Raw genomic sequence first — 21,462 nt, 5'->3', positions numbered from 1 at the left:
TAAATATTTTCTCAAAATTCTCCTTACACATATTATATCTTGCCACCTCGTTGAGAGAATTGTGAAAGAAAAATTATATAAATATAGCACAGCTGAATTAATTATACCAAACATTAAAAATGTGAAAAAATATTTTTCTACCCAAACAAATTGAGGGATAGTTTTAACTAAAGGAATTAGCCTATGACAGCTTATAAATGGCCATTTTTGTTCATCACATCTTTTTCATATGCATTGCTTGACATATTTTCATTACAATACTCATACAGATATTGTGTAAAATATTTAATTACTCATTTGAGTCTCTTCCTTTTTTTATTTTTCTGTCCTATGATATGAGAGAGAGGCTGCTTTCTTATTCTACTAATATTTTTTTTGGGAGTGAAAAAGTAATCATATATGTACTTTTTTATGTTTGGTGAAGTGCATTGCTTCACATACTTACTAAGTTGGAGGAGTCAGATAGCAGCAGCGTATGAAATTTTATATATATATATGGCAATTTTTGTTCACATCCTTGACCATATATACAACAGAATTATTTCAAGTATACAATACAGTTGTGAAAATGGTTAGCCGCTGCGATGTTTACAAAGCAGCATCAGAGAAGAAACCAGTTTCACGTCAAATCTTCTGCAATTTCTATAGAGAAAATGAAGGCTCGACACCAATAGACGAACGCGGCAACACTGTCCTCCATATCCTCTGCGTCCATGGCAACACGGTTGCCATTAGAGAGCTTGATAAGCGGGGCCTGCTTTCCACTGAACACCTCAAGAAATGTAATGTCAATGGCGAAATTGCTCTGCATGAAGCTGCGAGATTTGGTCACAAGGAAATCGCAGAAATAATGCTCAAAAAGGAAGGAGATGGAGGAGATCTAAACCTAATTCTTGCGCGCAATGAATTAGGAGAGACGCCCATTCACCTTGCTGCTGCATTTGGAAGGGAGGACGTTTTCAATTTTCTCAAAACAAAAAATAAATGACGATCAGCTGAGATTGAGGACCGGAGATGGCCGCACTGTTCTCCATGCTGCCGTGAACGGAGAATTTTACAGTAAATTTGTATCATTTATATTTATTTGAGTATAAGCGTTTTGTTGGTAATATAATATAGAGTTTGATTGTGTATGTTTGATTTTCGCTACGTTGAACAAGCTAATGACTTTGATATTTTATCAATCAGATTTGGCTATGAGCATATTGGAGTCATACCCTAATCTTGCTGACAAACGTCAGGAAAACGGAATGACAGCTTTGAATCTGTTGGCTTCAAAAACATTTTCCTTCAGAAGTATGTGGTTCGCAACTATGGACTTCGTTCCCTGGCATACGATGAAAATTTTAGCCTATCATTGTAAGTATAGGAAACAATCGCTCTGCTTGGTTTGTAATTTTGAGAAATCATCTTTTAAGCTTTTAATTCACTTTTTTGTATTTTTAGTAATTTTTAAAAATATTTAAATATATATATTTTTTATTTTTTAGATTCACTTAATTTAGATATATTTAAACGGTATAAAATTTATACAAAAATCTTTAAAAAAATAGATAAATTCTAAATACATTCTTGAAATTTATTTAAAATATGAATTGTCTCATATGATTTGAAAAATTATACATACTCCAATATCAAAATTTTTTATTTAACAAAATTAATTTAAAAAAATGAAATTCTTAACTACTCTCCTATACACTAAGAAAATTACCTGAATTAATAATTGAAATAAAATTTTAACATCATCAAAAATTATTAATTTACTTGATAATTTATTAATAAAATGATTATTTATTATGAAATTACAAACTCAATGGGTGTGATGTAATTTCCAAAATCACAAAAGATAATTTGTATTTTAAGTAAATCTCAGGAGGTGTATTTGTAATTTGTCTTAAAAAAAATTCAACAAATACAAAAAAATAAGAAAATGTATTAAATTTTTATTTTTTTATATATTTTTTTGTATTTGGTGAATTTTTACTTAAAATATTAAAAAAATTCAAAAAAACAAAACCTCAATTTTCTGATGACTGAGTTAAACCAAATAAAGTGAATAATATCTATAATAAAACTTATCATAATTACTCTTGAATCAGAAACAATTAAGCCAGAAAGAGGTGCATTGACATAAAAATAAGGTCACTATCAAGTTGTGATTGGATTGATCGAGCACCTTGGAAATTTAGATCAAATTATAAAAAATTTGCTCTAAAAAGAATTAAACAGGTATTTAAACATCTATCTAGCATGACTTTTGCTCTTTTCTTTTCTATATTTTATTTTATTTATATTTGAGCAGGTATTGTACCCGATGAAGTACGGGTACTCCAAAAATAGTGCCGTACGAGTATCGGGTACTTACCGGGTGCTGGTACGCGTACCGGGTACGGCGGTACGCGTACCGGGTACGGCAAAAGAGGGTCCGATACGTTTGGCTTATTCGGGTACGGCATGGGTACGGCACGGGTACGCCATGGGTACGGCGTGGGTACGCCAGGGCCAATTTTTTTTTTTTTTTTTTCCCTGCCCTTGCAGATTAGCAATTATTATTATTATTTTTTATTTTTGTTGGTGCCCTTGCAGATCAGTAATTTTGATGTTTCTCTGTTGTCCTGTTTGTCTGTATAAATTGTAGAAGCATATCAACAAATGATTTTAATGTTTTTAAAAAGCAATTTGAACCAAAAAAAATAACAAGGCCTATAAAGGGTAGTTCTGTGTATGACTATGCATTATGCTTTTGCTTTAGATCCTCTTAGAATTTCTTTATAAAATCTTTAATCATAACAAACTTTTAAAGTTTATGCACAAAATATTAAAAATTGATACTGTATTAGTTGATTAGTAATTGTTGGGAATGATGCAATTTTATGTATTATGCAAATTGCAATTGACAACCTGCCCCAATTCAGAATTTTTTTCCTTTACTGTTGGTAATTAACTCTAAATCTTTCTTTGGTCTCCTGTTATTTCTTTGGTCTCACCCTATAAAAATAGCAAATTGATGAGCAAAAAGAAAGATTTTAAAAATAAATTATGATCACAAATTCACAGTGCATAACATGTCAAAGTGAGAGATTTCACAAATATTATTTTTAACGCTTAATGGTTTTAAATTATAGGAAAATGAGTAGTTCTTTTTTTAGTTTTGATATTTAATTTTAATTTGTAAGTTGGATCCTTTAATCAAAATTATATTTAAAAAAAAAAAAAAAATATCGGCGTACCGTAGCCGTACCCGTATCGTACTTTTTTTGAGTTTTGCCGAATCGGCGTACCCGCACTCGTACCCGTACCGTACTCGTACCCGCACCCGTGCTTCCTTGATTGTACCCAATGAATTTGATTACGAAACTGCTGGTGATGTGGAGAACCCGCGTGATTTTAATATCTCCAAATTGAAAGGGGCTTTAATATCCAAACTAATATCAGGTATTATCAAATAATTATCTTAGTTATACATCATTAGTGAAAAAACTAAAAATTTTCGATATATTGATTTGTAATTATATTAAAAATAAATTACAAGGTTACATTTAATTACCTAGCGAATCTATATCCGAATTGAACCAATCCCGATGTGGCTCTGCTACTACCAACTTCACATCAGAATTTTCTTGTCCAATGTTAAATCCACGACGCAAAGCAACACCGGATCCATAATAATGTCTGGTGCGATGGGCGTTTAGGAGAGAGAAAGAGAAGGTGGTGGTCAGTCAGCGGCAGATCTACAAAGAGCAAGAAGGAAGTTTAGGATGAAGCAGCGATCTGAGGGAGACAGCTGCGATCTGAAGGAGACGATAGCGAAGGACGATCTGATGTGATTTAAGGCAGAAGGGACAACTCCAGCGACTCCGACGACTAGCCGTTGTTGATTCGCGTGACGGCGGAGTCATAGTGCTTAAACTCAGATCCGAGGTCGGAGATCAAAGACTACAGATCTAAGATTGAGAACAAGCACTCGTGGATCTGTGATGGCATTCTCAAGCTCCATAGATTTGAGAGAGGTACGGCGGCAGATGGAGATGAGGAAGACGACGTCGGTTAAGAAGACGACGCTGCGAGGATGCCGCTGACGCCGAAGCCAGCGACGCCGTTGAAGTAGTCGGAGCGTTGAAGGATTTGAGATGGAGAAGGGTTTGAGGTGAGAGAGTGACAGAAGATGAAGAGAGAGAGAGAGAGAGAGAGAGAGAGAGAGAGAGAGAGCGTGTGTGGGAGGATCTGTGAAAAACACGCAACAACCATATATATAGATGGGTATTTTGGTCATTTAAGTCTAACTCAGTCTTTTTAGGCAAAGTATTTATCACATGGAGTTTTGATCGATCAAAATTTAGGCCTAGTTTGGGAAGATTAAATAAGTGCACTTTTTGACTTTTTATGAAATATGGGTTGAGTTTGGGTTGGGTTTGAAGTGATGAAATATGGGTTGAGTTTGGGTTGGGTTTGAAGTGATGTGTTAGAGGGGTGATGTGACTTAAATAAGATGATGTGACTTAAATAGGATAGTGACTTTTTGACTTTTTGTCTTTTTTCAATTATGTCAAACTTGACCTTAATTTTAAACTTTTGGTCCGAGCATCATAATAAAATTTGGACAAATAAATTTAGTAGTTGTGCGAAAAAATTAAACAAATAAATGAAAAAATTAAATAAGTAGTCAAAAAAAATTCAACATATAGAAAATGGGTACAATGGAAAAAAAATGTCTTTCAAAACAACAAAAGATTTCTCATTAAATTATTTCATACAGGGTAGATCTTTCACTAATCAAAAATAGTTACTAAATCTAATACCTTAGACAATTGCGAGATTGGACTTTTTAACAATTTTTTCAAATTTAAATTAATTTTTTTTATATAAAGTTTCAATTTCTAAATATCTTTGATTGAAAAATTAAATAAAAATAATATTAAGTACTTAGAATTGCTATTTAATCTTAAGTTATTATTTTCCCACTAATTTAATCATTATCTTTACTATCAAAGTGAGTATTTATTTTAAGAATAATTTTATATTTAACATCATATTTATTTAATTAACACTTGTACGGGGAGCAAATATTCTGGCAAGCCCGTACTCCTTTCTTCCAAGCTCCGTTTTACGTCCGATCACCTGCGAGCAAATAACAATAAGTTGCCCGGCGGTGTGTGGCCGGAAAAACCCTCCGACGATCAAGTTAGCACACACCTTAGGAAAGAGAGAGAGAGAGAGGAGTGTTTGAGTATGAGAATTTCCTTACAGAATGCTCGTCTGTCTCGTATGAGGGGCGCAGACATGCTTATATACTCTCTGCGCCCCATATCTACCCCCAGTCATCTCCTGACACGTGGCTCCGCTATCCCATCTGTCAGCGTAAACCTTGCTGAACATCACCTAATCTCAACTGCCTGCCTTCTCAGCTGGAGCTCGGCAGCCGAGCTGCTCCATTCACGGTCGTGCTGTGCTTTATACCCAAGCACTTTACTGGCTAAGTCCAAGGAGGACCAGGCTAGGCGGCATCTCGGCAAAGCCTAGCCCGGGGCACCTCCTGCGGTCGGCCTTCCTGCCGATTAAATGATTACCTCGGCTGACCACGCCTTTCCGGGCGCCGGTCATTAAGCTTGACTGGCTCCGCCATCGCCTCATCAAGCAGCTCGGTCCAACCGAGCACTGCCTTGCCGAGCAGCTTCTTTACGGTCTGAGGCGGCACATGCTTGGCCCAACTCCTGCCCGGCCCAACTCCGATCAGCCCAAATCTGGGCGGATCGCCGGTCATCTCGGCCCTATGCACCATTTAGGCTCTCAACTTGCTCGGCCGTTGCCTCGGCCCAATTCCAGATCATAAATCTCCCTCTCAATTGCCTCTTAATTCCGTCCGCGCGAGCGTGACTGGGATTACCTATACTTCGACCGGGGTAACATTTCTTCGGTCTTCAAAATGCCACAGGGCGACCGGGCTAGTTAACATTGCTGTCTGCAAACTTTCCCGGTTATATTCCTCGGCTGACGTCTTGTTCTTCCAAAGTAGCCCGGTGGCTCCTCGACTCTTCAACCTGTCTCTTCAGTTCTGACGTCGCCGTAAATGGGGACACGTGGTGGGCTTCCATTGGTCCTCGAGCTACCAAACCAGCCGTCCGCCAGAATTTGAATTTTTGGCGGCTTCTTCATCTATACATACAAGCCCCCTCTTCCTCGACTCGCTCCTACTGCTTCTCTGCAATCTGACGCTTCAGAGCTCAAGCAACTTTCTCCCAGCCTCGTCTGCCATCATTCGTGTTCGAAGGAACAGTTCCTGCCTTTCACTGGTAAGTCCTTCGACCCCTCTTTTGTTGCTATCTTCTTAAATATTTCTCACATTAGGGCACTAAAACGTAGTTCTTAGGTCGTAGCCACAGAAATCGTTCAAAACTTGCCACTTTTCATGGTGTTCTTCGTTTTTCATGAAGAACACTGAAGAACTGGGGCAGACCAGGCTCCTGGTCTTCATTTGATCCAAAAAACCAATCTAACCAAGCAAATAACATGTTTGTCTCGACCTCAGCAAAAACCGAGATAACACAAGGAAATGGTCGCTCAACCGGGCTAACAACTGGCCTGCTTGGGCGACCGAGCTCTTTAGTTAGCTTAGAAGACCGAGGTGGTTTGGCACCCTTAATGACCGAGCTAAAGTCCAGCTCCTTCCGCGCGACCGCGCTCACACTTACACTTGCCATCCTTTTCCTGCAGAGTCCAAGGGGACCACTGTCCATTCCTCAGGCTCTCAAGACCGAGCAATTACCAATTGCCACTGTGCCAAACACCTCAGCCGAGCTACCTTAGTCTGGCCATAAATGGGGAAATTCCGCTTCCTAGTGGATACTCCGGCCGCGCTAGCTGCATTCAGAGAGGAGTACGGCATCCCAGCCGACGTCCATCTCGAACTGGCTGAAGAGGAAACAACACCCTGCGGCAGACTAGACCAATGCCCCTTCACCGTGCTGTCAATTGTCGAAGGAGGCCTCCGTTTCCCACTAAACCCACTTATCACCGAGTTCCTCCGCCGCATCGGGCTGGCACCCACACAAGTGTCCACCAACACTTATCGAATTATCAACGGCATTCATGAACTGAACAATCGGCTTGGCACCAACTTAGGTCTAGCCGAGATATTGAGGCAATATACGATGGGTCACACCGGTGACGGCCTAGCTTATTACTTGAAAATCAGACCGGGCAAGGAAAAAATTGTAACCGTCACCCCGGATAAAGATCTGCACGACGACGATTTTTTCTGGGTGTCGGGCAATTACGAAACAGCCGAGGTGCCGGGCTAGTTTATAAGCAAGAACTTCGGTTCCTCATGTAAGCCGCTCAAACTTGCTCGGTCAGCTTACCACTTTATTCTGTAATTAACCGGTTTTCCTATTTCTTTTGCAGCAATCCAAGCCTTGCAGGCCAACTATCAGTTTCCCAACGTAGAGGCAATTCGGATCGTGCTTCGATATTCCCACCGAGATTGCAACGATTTGCTCGGTTACACCCCGACCTACAGGTACTCTGCTCCGCGCCGGAGTAGAGTAACAGACTTCCTCCGTGCTCCTTCGCCACCTCCAGACCCTACCCTTCCTGACGTCCCCTTAATCCGATTGACAGACGAACAAGAAATGGCCAAAAGAAGCCGAATCAAAAACCTTCTGACTGTAACCTCGGCCGAGATACCGAGCGTCGTCGCCCACTCCCCGGCTGTCGGTCAATCAAGCGCCGCCGTGGTCGCCTTAGCTTCTCCAGCCGCCGGGCAGTCTAGCCAAGAAACACGCCGGGCTGGCAAAAGACCACGAGTAGATCCCTCTGCCGAGCTCATCGCCGAACTGATAACCGAGCAACCTGCCGATAAGGTCAGCTCCATCCCAGCATGGCGGCCACAGCTGAAGCACCGGGGCAAAGAGATCCCGACAAATGCTTCGGTTAAAGGCGACAAGGAGCACTTGCTTGCCTTCGACCTTTCAAAGGCTCTGCTGCTGCCCAGCGACGTGGTTGGAAGCGACCACGTTCCTGACACCCGGTTGGTCAAATCCACCGTGAAGTCCATGACCAGGGTAAGAAGTTTAATCTTCTGCTTCAATTTTCGCAAGTGTTTGCACGGTCTCTTCTCTGATCAAATTCTCATTTTGCAGGCCATCCAAAAGCAGCACTTGGTCATGGAGCGCATCCACAGACTTCGGCAGAAGGCAAGTGACACCGCCAGCCAAGTCGAAAGCCTCCAAGCCGAGCTCGGCCGGGCAAAGTCATCGCTTGAGATGGCTAATGCAGACAACAACAGACTACTCGGTCAGTTGGATGCGGCCGAGAAAAAATGGGATGAGCTCCAAACCGAGGTAAACGCGCTCAAAAAGTCGAAGAAGAAAGACTGTCAGGCTGCTAACAACACCGGCTTCAACGAAGCCGAGCAGAGCTATAAGAAGCAAGTCTTTGCAACACAAGACATTTACTTCAAGGCTGGCTGGAAGTCCGCCTGCGAGCATCTCGGCCAGGGCTCTGACACTGACGTATTTGCCAATCCTCCTCCTGCTTCGCTACCGGTCTACCTCGTGCCTTACGCAAACGACGTCTTCAGCGCTTTGCAAGCTGAGGCCGAGGAAGGGCTTGAAGAGGGAGACGCCGAGACAGATACAGAGGCAGAGGATGCCGAGGTGCAGGAGCAGCCCAGCCATGACGAGCCCGGTGCCCAAGACAAAAGTCCAACCATCAACCTTGATGCCGTCGAGGACGAGTTTACCAATCTCTCCCCCTTAATTTAGTTTTCTTCTCTTTTTGTATTTTTGCTTTCAGCGCTTCTGATGTAACCGGGCTCTGTCCCCACCTTTTGTATGGACTTTCTTATCAATGAAAAACTCAGATTTTGCTAAGTGTTTGCATGGTTGTCATCAATTCCATCTTCAGCAAAACACCCCGTCAACCGGAATTCATAACTCAGTTGAAGTACTTAAGCAGAACAAAACAGCAAATTCATAAACCGAAATAACCATCTCGGTTGGTAATCACCAACTCTTCCAACCGGAATAAACCATCTTAATTGGGAATACTAAGTCAGGCAAAACGCCAACTCATCCAACCGGAGTAAACCATCTCGGTTGGGCATCCTAAGTTGGACAAAACACCAATTCTTCCAACCGGAATAAATCATCTCGGTTGTCTTCCAACCGGAATAAATCATCTCGGTTGGGAATCCTAAGTTGGACAAAATACCAACTCTTCCAACCGGAGTAAATCATCTCGGTTGGGAATTCCAAGTTGGACAAAACACCAACTCTTCCAACAGGAGTAAATCATCTCCGTTGGGAATTCGAAGTTGGACAAAACACCAACTCTTCCAACCGGAGTAAATCATCTCGGTTGGGAATTCGAAATTGGACAAACACCAACTCTTCCAACCGGAGTAAATCATCTTGATTTACATTAAAACAACAGTCCCAGTGCTAAAGCAAAATTACTTCTATATATAGACAAAAAGAATTACATACTGCAGTGCAAGCCAAAAATTCCTTTCCACAAGAAAAGAAAGCAAAAAACTTAGAAGTAATACAGTTTCAGGTTGGCCGCATTCCATGGCCGGGATATTGCTCTTCCCTCTAGATCCTCCAAGTGGTAAGCCCCCTTGCCCGCCAGACCGGTGATCTTGTAGGGTCCTTCCCAATTTGCCCCTAGTTTGCCTTCACCTGGCACCAAGGTGTTGCCCATAACTTTCCTCAAAACCCAATCACCAACTTTGAACGGTTGGGGGTGCACCGTCTTGTTGTACTTCTTTGAGAGCTCTTGTTGGTAGGCGGCCACATGGATGAGGGCCCTCTCCCGACGCTCTTCCACTAGGTCCAGCTCTAAGGCAATAGCCTCGACATTTAGTTCGGGCTCAAAACTCTCGCTTCTTAGGGTGGGCATGCCAACTTCCAAAGGTATGACCGCCTCCATGCCATAAGCCAAAGCAAATGGAGTTTCCCAGGTAGATCGCCGCGGGGTTGTTCGGTATGCCCAAAGGACGCTGGGTAATTCCTCAGCCCATTTTCCCTTTGCCTTCTCCAGCCGTTTCTTCAACCCATCCAGAATAGTCTTGTTCGATGCCTCGGCTTGACCATTGGACTGCGGGTAAGCCGGAGTGGGGTTGTAGAATTCAATCTTCAAATCTTCACAAAATCCTCGGAACAGACGACCGTCAAACTGGGTGCCGTTGTCAGAGATCAAGATCTTGGGGACGCCAAACCGCGTGACCACGTTCTGCTAGACAAACCGCTTCATGTCTTCCTCTTTGATTGTTGCCAATGGCTCAGCTTCAACCCATTTTGTGAAGTAATCTGTGGCCGCAATGAAGAATTTCCAGTTGCCCGGTGCTGTTGGCAGTGGCCCCACTATACCTAGCCCCCATATGGCAAAGGGCCAAGGACTGGTGAGGGGGAGAAGTTCCCTAGAAGGCTGATGGATCTGATGGGCGAATTTCTGGCATTTTTCGCACTTGCGGACGTACTTTTGTGCATCGGCCTGCATGCACGGCCACCAGTATCCCTGTGAAATAGCTCGGTAGGCCAAGGACCTGCCCCCTATGTGGCTGCCACAAATGCCTTCGTGAATTTCGTACAAGAAGGCCTCCACACTACTCGGGTGCACGCACTTTAGATAAGGACCGGTGAAGGACTTTTTATACAATGCACCAGATGGAGAGAGCCAAAACTGCTCTGACTTCACCCGGACTTTGTGTGCTTCTTTCTTGTCAGTTGGTAGAGTCCGGTCTCTGAGGAACAAGATTAAGGGGTCCATCCAGGAAGGACCTAGCGCGGCGCAGAGAACAGCCGACTGCCCCGCGTCTTCAATGCTTGGCCGTGGAAGAAAGTCAATTAACAGGGGGTTTGGAGACGTACAATCTACCATGGAAGCGAGGCCGGCCAGCTCATCAGCTCGGCTGTTTTCTTCACGGCCAATCTGTTGGACTCTGATTGCCTGAAACTGCTTGATGTGTTCCCTCACCAGAGCTTGGTACTTCGCCATCCTGTCGTCCTTGGCTTCGTAAATCCCAAAGACTTGGTTAACCACAAGCTGGGAATCATTGTACACAAGTAGCTCGGCGGCCTTCATTTGAATAGCGCTCTTGAGCCCGGCGAGAAGGGCCTTGTACTCAGCCTCGTTATTAGATGCGGGGAAGCCAAGCGTGATAGAATGTTCAATGGTTAGGCCATCCAGGGAGATAAGAACGATACCTACGCCGGCACCATGACGGTTGGACGCTCCATCAACAAAAAGCTTCCACATTTCCCCCACAAAAAGCTTCCAGCAGTCTGATGGGTCTTGAGAGTTGCAAAGGGCAATGGGATCACGGTTTCTTGGCTGTCTGGGTTCAAGTTCCGTGTTGATTGGTTCCACTCCAGCCCCCCTTGGTGATTCGGCACCGGACTCAGCAAGTCGGTCTGTAATGCTCAAGTCCGTAGGCGAATCATCAGGTTGCGGTGCTATGCCGGCCGCAGGTTCGGAGCTGTGGGGTTCCATTTCGTCCCCCCCTTGGTGATGCGGGACCGGACAGAGCAGATGGGTTGGTGATACTCAACTCCGTCATCGCATCACCGGGTGGTAAAACCGTGCAAACTGAGGGCGCGTCGTCGGTGCGCGCAAACTCCGCGTCGCTACCTCTACCAACTGGTTATATCTCGGATGATCTTGTGTGCATCTCATCGTCTGCCACGGTAATATCGACCGGGCATACCGGATGAGTGCCAGGTGAGAACTCGGTGACGAAGTCCGCCAAAGTCTGGGCTTTGATTGCAGTGCGCGGCTGGAACTTCACATCAAACTATCCCAACTCGACCGCCCACTTAAGAATTCGGCCTAAAAAGTCTGCCCGTTCAAACAAGGCCTTGAGGGGAACTCAGTTAGTACGACGATGGTATGGGCGTGAAAATAATGCGCCAACTTCCTTAAAGCCATCATTAATGCCAACGCAAGCTTTTCCAGCGGCAAGTACCTCGTCTCAGCCGGTAGCAAAGTCTTACTAACATAAAAAATTGGAAGGTGCTTGATTCCTTCAGCGCGGACTAGCATCGCACTGACTGCGTGCTGGGAGACGACGAGGTAAAGGTAGAGCTCTTCACCCGGCTTTGGTGTAACCAACAGTGGCGGAGAAGACAGATATTCCTTGAGCTCGGCCAAAGCTCGGTCACACTCTTCGTCCCACGAGAACTTTGACTTCAACGCTTGAAAGAAAGGGCGGCAGCGATCTGATGACCGGCTTATAAATCGATTAAGCGCGGCGGCCATCCCGGCCAGATGCTGCACGTCCTTAGCCGAGCGGGGTTGCTTCAACTCTTGCACGGCTCTGATCTGAGTAGGGTCTGCTTCGATGCCTCGGTTTGTGACTAAGAATCCCAAAAATTTTCCGAATCCCACGCCAAAGGCACACTTTGATGCATTCAAGCGCAGCTGGTGCTTCTTTAAAATGGCAAACATCTCGGCTAAGTCGGACAAATGGTTTGCCTCATGTCGGCTCTTTACCACCATATCATCGATGTAAGCCTCTATTGTACGGCCGAGCAAAGGAGCAAACATTTTGGTCACCATCCTCTGAAAGGTTGCCCCGGCGTTCTTCAAGCCAAAAGGCATGACTCGGTAGCAGAAAAGTCCCCTTGGAGTCGTGAAAGAGGTGATCTCTCGGTCAGGCCCATGCATGGCGATCTGATGGTAGCCGCGGTAGGCATCCAAGAAACTGAGCCTATTATGTCCAGCCGTCAAGTCCACAAGCTGGTCAATTCACGGCAAAGGGAAGCTATCTTTGGGACAAGCTCGGTTGACTGTCTTATAGTCGACACAAACTCGCCACTTTCCATTCTTCTTGGGCACCACTACTGTGTTGGAAATCCATCGAGGGTAGTGCACTTCCTGAATTGCTCGTGCCTCAAGCAGGTTCTTCACCTCCTCTGCAACTACCTCGGCGTGATGCAGTGCCGACCTCCTTGTTCGCTGGATGACTGGCTTTGCTCCAGGGAAGACATTGAGGTGATGGCAGATAAAACTTGGATCGAGGCCTGGCATGTCGTAAGGTGACCACGCGAAGACTTCGATGTTGGCTATCAAAAACTCAACCATCTCGGTCCTCTCTACGGCCGTGAGACTTGAGCCGAGCAAGAAGAACTTGTCCGGCTGTTCTGTATCAATTCGCACCTCAACTAATTCCTCAACAGCCTTGTCTTCGGCCTGGGTGCCCACATCATCCAAGACACCCTGGTCCTCCGGTCCCTCGATCATTTGAACGAATCCTTTGGCAGCCCGACTTCCGTTGACCGCCACGAAGCACTGCTTGGACATGACCTGATCGGCCCAAATCTCCTCGATTGCCCCCATAGCCTAGGGGAATCTCGTCACCTGGTGGTAGGTTGATGCTACAGCTTGCATAACGTGAAGCCATCCCCTTACAAGGATTAGGTTGTACGTCGAAGGCACTTGTAGCACCCAAAACTCCACTTGCTTGACCACGTATCCCGCTTTGACCGGTAGGATAATCTTTCCCAAGGGCCACTCCGGCTGCGAGTTGAAACCAACAAGTGGCGAAGTTGCCGGAGCCAAGTCTGTCTCCCGGAGTTTGAGCTGCTTGAATGCATCATAATACATGATCTTGACCAAGCTTCCCTGATCGATCAAGATCCGTTTAACATCAAATTCCTTGACGCGCAGTGTTACTACTAGGGCATCGTTGTGCGGCGTCTGGATACTCTCTAGGTCCTTTGAGGTGAAACTAATCACGTCTTTTTCTTCAGTCTTCTCCCTTTTGATGGCAGGCTGTACCGACAAAACTTCCTTCATATGTTCTGCCTTTTTTATCATGCCCCGGAGTTCGAAAACACGCTCCGGTTCAACGATGCCGTGGATGACATTAATAACTCCCTGTGGTGGTGCGTCTCGGTCATCCTGTCCCCTGGGATTGACCGGAGCCTGATTCGGCTTCACGCCGCCATCAATGTAAATGTCTAGGTGCCCGGCCGCGACCAGCTTTTCTAAGTGTTGCCTTAAAGGCAAACAATCCTCAGTTCGGTGGCCCCTCTCCCGGTGGAATGTGCAACGATACCGCGGATTGTAGTCCTTTTGTCCGTTGCCCAACTTAGCAGGAAACCGGACATACTCCTCGTCTCGGATTTCACTAAGTATGTGATAGATTAGAATCTTGAAGACCATGGTTATGCCAGTCCTTGCCTTCAACCTTCTGTTTGCGTCCGCTACGTCATCTCGGGGGTAGTTATCCCGGTCATTCTGACGTCCTCTACCCCGATTTTTGCGATTCGAGCCACGGTCTGATTCCTCTGCTCGGTCACTTGTGCGGTTGGACTCTTGCCCAACTGCGTGCACTTTGCTTGCCGTCTTCTTGTCTGTTACTACTGGAATTGCCTTCACGGTAGAAGCTGTTACGTCATCTTCTACTCGGATGTGCTCATTGATGCGCTGCATGAGCTGGTCCATGGAGGTCGGTTGGTGTATGGTCAGCGAATCCCGCAATCTATGGCCGACCGGGAGACCACGCTTATATTGCGTGATTGCTAGGTTGACCGGGCAGTCCAAGATCTCGTTGAAGGTTTCCCAGTACCTTGAGTTGTATGCCTTCAGTGTGTCGCATGGTTCCATCTTGACACTTAGCAAGTGATCGACTTCCTTTGGTGTTTTTGTGTTGGTTTTGAAGCGTGTAACAAACGCCTCGGCCAACTGATGCCACCTTTGTATGCTCCCTTCCGGCAACCTCTCGAACCACTTTAAGCCCAGCTCGCCTAAACTTGACGGGAAGATTAGGCACATAAGTCTGTCATTTCGCCTATGTCCGGCCATAATCTGTCGGAAGTGGCTCACATGCATGTAAGGATCGGTTTTTCCGTCGTAGAGTGTGAACTTAGGCTGGTGGAAGCCTGCCGGAAGCGGTGTTGTTTCTATTTCCAGGGAAAAAGGGGTGGCACTCAGCCTGGCCAAGTCCGTATCTTCAAAGAGTGGCACTGCTTGGTGGGGTGGAGGCATTCCGACCTCCTCGCTAGCGTGAACCCCGTAAGATAGCCGCTGGAAAGCCGGTATTCTCTGAGCTTCGCGTCGGCGAGCCCGCTCCTTTAAGATCGCCCGCAAATTCTCTGAATGAGCGGAATAAGAGTACCTCGACGTCGTCGCCGGACGTGAGGGTTTGTAGGTGCTGTCTTGCGCGCTAGACTTTTCTGCATGCGCGTCGGAATCACCAACCTGGTAACTTCTGGTAATAGATATAGACTGAGTACGTCGCTGACTCTGACCGCCTGAATAGCGGGATGGGGTGTGCTCACTGTGGTCTCCCACTCCAGCTACACCTTTCCCTTTGACATGCCGCTTCAGATCCTCCATCTCCGCCGCCATTCTCCGGATGACAGCGTCTTGGTCCCTCAACTTACTTTCCAGTCGTCTGGCGTGTGAGTCTCTACTTCGCCGTTGACCGTCTGGACTCTGTGAATGACCATGACTTCTTCCGCGCTTATCCCGCGCGTCTCCTGACTGTCCTCCGGTGGGCGTCCCCAAGTCCGCCATTGGATGGATGGCGGGAGGACCTTCTCTCCTACAGGTGAACTCTGGGGTGGCTCCGTCTATGGCAGACAACGGAAACTCGTCGTTGTTCGCCATGGACGACGATCAGATGAACCTGGAAGACAAGGTTTTGTCTGTCAAATTCCCACAGACGGCGTCAATTGTACGGGGAGCAAATATTCCGGCAAGCCCGTACTCCTTTCTTCCAAGCTCCATTTTACGTCCGATCACCTGCGAGCAAATAACAGTAAGTTGCCCGGCGGTGTGTGGCCGGAAAAACCCTCCGACGATCAAGTTAGCACATACCTTAGGAAAGAGAGAGAGAGAGAGAGGAGTGTTTGAGTATGAGAATTTCCTTACAGAATGTTCGTCTGTCTCGTATGGGGTTGCGCAGACATGCTTATATACTCTCTGCGCCCCATATCTACCCCCAGTCATCTCCTGACACGTGGCTCCGCTATCCCATCTGTCAGCGTAAACCTTGCTGAACATCACCTAATCTCAACTGCCTACCTTTTCAGCTGGATCTCGGCATCCGAGCTGCTCCATTCTCGGCCGTGCTGTGCTTCATACCCAAGCACTTTACTGGCTAAGTCCAAGGAGGACCGGGCTAGGCGGCATCTCGGCAAAGGCTAGCCCGGGGCACCCCCTGCGGTCGGCCTTCCTGCCGATTAAATGATTACCTCGGCTGACCACGCCTTTCCGGGCGCCAGTCATTAAGCTTGACTGGCTCCGCCATCGCCTCATCAAGCAGCTCGGTCCAACCGAGCACTGCCTTGCCGAGCAGCTTCTTTACGGTCTGAGGCGGCACATGCTTGGCCCAACTCCTGCCTGGCCCAACTCTGATCAGCCCAAATCCGGGCGGATCGCCGGTCATCTCGGCCCTATGCACCATTTAGGCTCTCAACTTGCTCGGCCGTTGCCTCGGCCCAATTCCAGATCATAAATCTCCCTCTTAACACTATATGATTAAAATTATTCTTCTACATTACATACGGTATAAAAATGCATATACATATATTTATTTAGTGTAAAGATATATGCACAAAAAGTTCATATAGATTTTCTATATAACAATGCTGGGGACTCCCAGCACCTCCCACCTCCACGTGGGAGGCTATAAGAAAAAGAAAATATGGACCAACAAAAAAACAGTGGGGGTGGTGGAGTCTGGGGCATTTTCCTTTTCTATACATCAGTAAATATTACAATTTACAAGAAGCAAATAAAGGGATGAAATTACATAGGGGTGTAATTTTGGCTCGGCCAAGCCCATCCGGGCCCATGTTGGGCCTTGCGGGCTTTCGCAAAAAAATCAGGCCGAGCTGGAAAACGGATCAGGCTGACCCACGGCCAGAAAAACTAGACCCAGGCTCAAGCCCAGGCCTAGGGGTGTTCAGGCTTTAGGCGGGCAGTGGGCCAGGCCTCGGGCGGGGCCCTAGGCTTGGGACTGGGCTCAGGATTTGGGCGGGCCTAAACAATTTTTTTATTTTTTCCATCAAAAGTTTATTATTTTCCATTAAAAATAACATTGGGCCTCGGATGGGTCGGGTGGGCCGGCCTTGAGCGGGCCGATGGGCTAGGCCACGGATCGGGCTTCAAAACGAAGGCCCAGGCCCTGGCTCAAAGCCTCGGGTTGGGCTGGGGCGGGGTCTTAACAGGCCGGGCCCATCTCGGGCCGTGGACGGGTTTCGAGCGGTCCACGGGCCGCGGGTCAAAATTACACCACTAAAGTTACAGAGAACAGATAGTTTAATATGAGTAGTGCCACTCTTGCCCAAAAGTTAAGTGGTGTTTGGGATGTTAGCTGCGGATGGAACACATAATGCGTGTATAATTCAAATAATTAATAATAAAAATAAATAATTTAATATCATAATAGATATATTGTTTAAATAATAAATATGTTCTTAATGAAACTCAATGTCTTGGGTTCAAAACTTGCTTACACTGTGTATAATATTTTTTTTTTTATTTTAACATATATAAAGTTGCTACGTAACATTAGGAGAAGAATGCTTCACTAAATCAATTTAGGTTTCACTTAATAATAGTATACCACATCTTCTTCAATTTTTTTTTTTTTAAAAATTTTTAGTGACTTTTTTTTTTTATAATTATGAAAAAAAAATTATTTTTCCAATTCACTTATGTAAATGAATTTAAAAAGTAAAAAATTAAAAATTTTCAAAAAAAAAAAATCAAAAAAGCCAAAATTAGTCAAAAAAATGTCCACTATTTTTGGCCTATTTTTTTTTTCTTTTTTTCTATTTTTTCTAGACCTTTCTTGGAATTTTTAATTTTTTTAAAATTTTTTCGATTAGTCATGTCAAGCCAAATCTAAATGCTTAAAACTTTTTGATAGCGCAAGTCAACTTCATTTTGTACCTGCAATCATTATTATTATTATTATTTTTCTTTCTTTCTTATGCATCTTCTTCATCATTATTTAATTATTTAATTATTTATTTTTTAAGCTTGTGATTGGATTAAAGAAATTGATGACACTAAGCAAAAGCATGTGGTTGCACGAAAACTGGCAAAGAAACTGATAGAAAAGGAGAAAAACTGGATTGATTACCCAAACTGTGAAAATATAGCACAACAAAAGAAGAACAGAGTGATAGACCCACTTATACAAGCAACAAAGCAGTGCATCATTGAGATAGTAGAAGAAATCCTTGAAAATTTTCCTCATGCTGCAAATACAGTTGATGATGAGAACGGACACAACATATTACACATAGCGGCCGAGCAGAAAAATTTAGTACTGTATGACTACTTGCAGAAGACTGTTAACCACGCTGATAGAATGATGCTCGATATTGATTATCATGGCAACACCGTTTTGCATATTGCAGCCTCCCAGCATTATCAAGGACTCGCTGTTTTCGGACCCGCAAAGAGCATGACATGGGAAGTATTTTGGTTTAAGGTACACAGCCACCAGCATTAGTACCAGTTGTAGTAACAATGACATGCTGATTAATAATAATAATAGAAATTTTATGTAAGTGCATCAAAATCAATCACAGAACGGAGGTTCTATAATTGGTTTTTATACATTGCAAAATGAAATTATCATTCACAACTATTGTAAAATAATGGCCAATCCATTCTGTTCCATTTTAAAGGAACTGTTATACATACCATAACAAGGGTAAGAAATGATCATTTTTATTCAATTTCAATATTGTTTTAACTCTCTTTCAATTTCCACAGCGTGTACGGGATGACTGTCATCCATCTTTTTTATATCATCGAAACTATGATGGGAAGACAGCACAAGAAGTTTTCGAAAAAAACCACATAGAGATGAGAAAGGAAGCTGAGAAAGCAGCCAAAGACATGAATAGCGGCTTGATGCTTGTTTCAACTATCATTGGCTCTGTCAATTACGCAGCACTTTTTACTCCCCCGGGTGGTTTGGACCAAATCAGTGGCCTACCTATTTTTACCAACCGAACAGCCACTGAACGGAGTGATCTACAGTTGTTCTCGTACTACATAGGAGGAAGCCTAGTTGCTGCTTTACTGGCGTTGGGAACTCAACTTTCAATTCAATTGTCACGATTCGGTAACAATGAATTTCTCATTTCATTACCATTCAAGTATCTTCTCGCAAGCACAGCATTGTTCTATGCCACCAGCTTCTCTGTCACTGCATGTTACCAAACATATATTCTCGAGACTGTATTCGAGAAATCGTTTTATTGGGCTATGTCGATTAGTTTTATTCTTATGATCCTTGTTTACATAGACACATTATACCCAACCTTCAGTTACATGTACGAGGTAATTCGTCATTATCTTACTTACAGATGGAAAAAAATGTAGTCTGCGACTTTAGTAATTTCTATTTGAGTCACTCAGTCAGTCCGTCACTCATTCAGTGGTTGTATTTGTGTGTTGTGCAATTAATTAGCCTGTGACTATCCATTCTGAGAGACAAAGATATGTAAGATGAAATTTGTGTGTTGTTAAGCTTTGTTGGCTTTTTAATTATTGTGTAACTTTTTAATTATCGTAGGTTAGTGGTTTATTTTCATTTTCACAATCAGTGCTATATTTTGAAGATAATATGGAGAGTAAAATGAAATTTCAAATAAAGGTTGGGTGTCACATCACCAATTTTATGTTTGATTATAGACAATAATTGACGATAAGAAAAAATTGATGCGAAATTGAATAGTTCAGATATAAAAATGAAATTATTAGAAAAACAAATTGATTTTTGAGTGATGGTTTGAAAGGCAAAATAATATTTCTTTCTTTGTTATGCATAAGAAACTCGAAAAGGGATGGGATATAATTTCCAGAACTACAAAGAGTGTATTTTAAACAAATCTGATAAGGTTTTTGTAATTTACCCATAGAACTTTTGTTTAGAATTTTCTATAGAAAATGATATGGTCTTTTTATTTTCAATCAAAACAACCACCATAGTTTTCATAATTTAAAAAATGTCAATAACATATAACATTTTAAGCGTGTTTTTTTTTTCTTCTTAAATATATATATATATATATTTGCTAAATGATTTTCCTATTTGTCATAACTACTTAATTGCGTTCGAGTTAGTCCCTCTTTTTTAATTAACATTTGAATTTGCATTTGCGTTTATTGCAGTGAACAAACTTACACTTCCCAACCACATCTCATCAAACTCATATTATGCTTTCCAACATGCTGACTCTTTTAGCATTTCTTCTCTGTGTATACCCACTAATTCATGTTGTTCTCTTCAATCTAAAAGAACAATTCTTCAACTACAATACAATATTATCAAGCTCCATAAACCAACCTTCCAAGATCCTTAAAACAATGGCTGCTTTTCATACTAGCTTTGTTCTATCTCTTGTTTTGATGTGTTCATTTTCAACCATCCAGATGAGCTTTGCAGCTTGCAATCTACTGCAAACAATTCCATCACTGCCTAAGGTCACATTGCCTCCATTGCCCACAATGCCAACAATCCCTACCTTGCCAATGCCCACATTGCCACAACTTCCAACCACCCAAATTCCATCAACTTTACATAATCCAACACTGGCAACCATGCCCACAGTTCCTCAGCTGACTCTACCCTCATTGCCAGCAACTTCACTGCCAACCTTCCTAACTACAATTCCATCAATCCCAACCATCCCAACAACAATGCCAACTATTTCTTTCTGCTCACCTCCTCCATCGAACTAGGACCCCAAAATGATATGTTCTCATTCATCTTTCTCCTTTGTAGAGTATAGAGAACAAAGGTGCTATGGTCATTGGCAGTTTGAGAGGGTCCTCCTTATGTGCATGTTGTCATTGTCTTTGTCTTTGTTTTTGAGGATTTGTGAAGTCATTTTGTATCATTTTGCTATATTGAGATTGTTCTGCATTGTTTTTCATTATGAAAATGTTAGGATCATGGACACCCAGAAAAATAAACAACAAGCAACCACACACAACTGAGACACAAATATTTACGTGGTTCGGCCCAATGGCTACGTCCATGGATAGAAATGAGAATTTCACTAAAACAGAGCAAATACAAATAAGAGGAGAAGAACTACTCTCACTCAACTCACAGCTCTCGGTCTCTCAAATTTCTGATACAATTCATCATCTTCCTCTCTTCTCTATTTATACACAAAGATGAGAGAGAGAGAGAGAGAGAGAGAGAGAGAGAGAGAGAGAGACAAATCCACCAAAATTTTCTGCCTTCTTAATGGTGAGAGTCAACAATGGCAAGAACGTGAAGAGAAGGGAGAGCTGGCCTTGCAGATGTGCAGTTCAAACTTGCACTTGTAGTGGAAGTCATCGTACGCTATCCTCCTTGACTCTCTACTTGCATGCATGGGGTTGGAGCTAACAATTCTCCCTTTCCATACCCACATGCATGACTGACTTCTCACTTGAAGTCCATCCCGGTAGTGTCTCTGCAAATTTCGAGTTTGT

At 43.8% G+C, this 21,462-nt stretch overlaps 1 protein-coding gene and 1 long non-coding RNA gene across 3 annotated transcripts; one reads left to right on the top strand and one right to left on the bottom strand.

The window, feature by feature from the left end:
- Positions 1-474: 474 nt before the first annotated feature.
- Positions 475-4,608, bottom strand: LOC114306835 (uncharacterized). Its single transcript, XR_003644844.2, has 2 exons — positions 3,548-4,608; positions 475-1,327 (listed from the first exon to the last, which is right to left on the bottom strand). It is a non-coding gene; the product is annotated as an uncharacterized LOC114306835 (long non-coding RNA).
- On the top strand, positions 1,164-19,521 carry LOC114301852 (uncharacterized). 2 transcript variants are annotated; one of them, XM_082888512.1, is made up of 4 exons: positions 1,164-1,362; positions 3,331-3,435; positions 17,997-18,454; positions 18,742-19,521. In XM_082888512.1, the coding sequence occupies exons 1-4, from the start codon at positions 1,164-1,166 to the stop codon at positions 19,354-19,356; spliced, it is 1,377 nt and encodes a 458-aa protein (XP_082744638.1). In that variant the 3' UTR covers positions 19,357-19,521. The 2 variants fall into 2 exon arrangements, with proteins under 2 accessions (XP_082744638.1, XP_082744641.1); XM_082888515.1 differs by lacking the exon at positions 3,331-3,435 and having other exon boundaries at positions 1,164-1,359.
- Positions 19,522-21,462: the final 1,941 nt, after the last annotated feature.

This window comes from Camellia sinensis, chromosome 1, assembly GCF_055761805.1.
Source record: "Camellia sinensis isolate YWXY chromosome 1, ASM5576180v1, whole genome shotgun sequence".
NCBI lineage: Eukaryota > Viridiplantae > Streptophyta > Magnoliopsida > Ericales > Theaceae > Camellia > Camellia sinensis.
Note: the sequence above shows the minus strand (reverse complement) of the source record. Positions and strands in the feature narration are given on the sequence as shown.

Excerpts from the sequence above, each read along its gene's own strand:
- LOC114301852 (XM_082888512.1), top strand. The coding sequence starts at position 1,164 with ATGACTTTGATATTTTATCAATCAGATTTGGCTATGAGCATATTGGAG. Across the intron at positions 3,436-17,996 it reads AATATCCAAACTAATATCAG|CTTGTGATTGGATTAAAGAA; the intron begins GTATTATCAAAT and ends TTATTTTTTAAG. Across the intron at positions 18,455-18,741 it reads GGGAAGTATTTTGGTTTAAG|CGTGTACGGGATGACTGTCA; the intron begins GTACACAGCCAC and ends CAATTTCCACAG.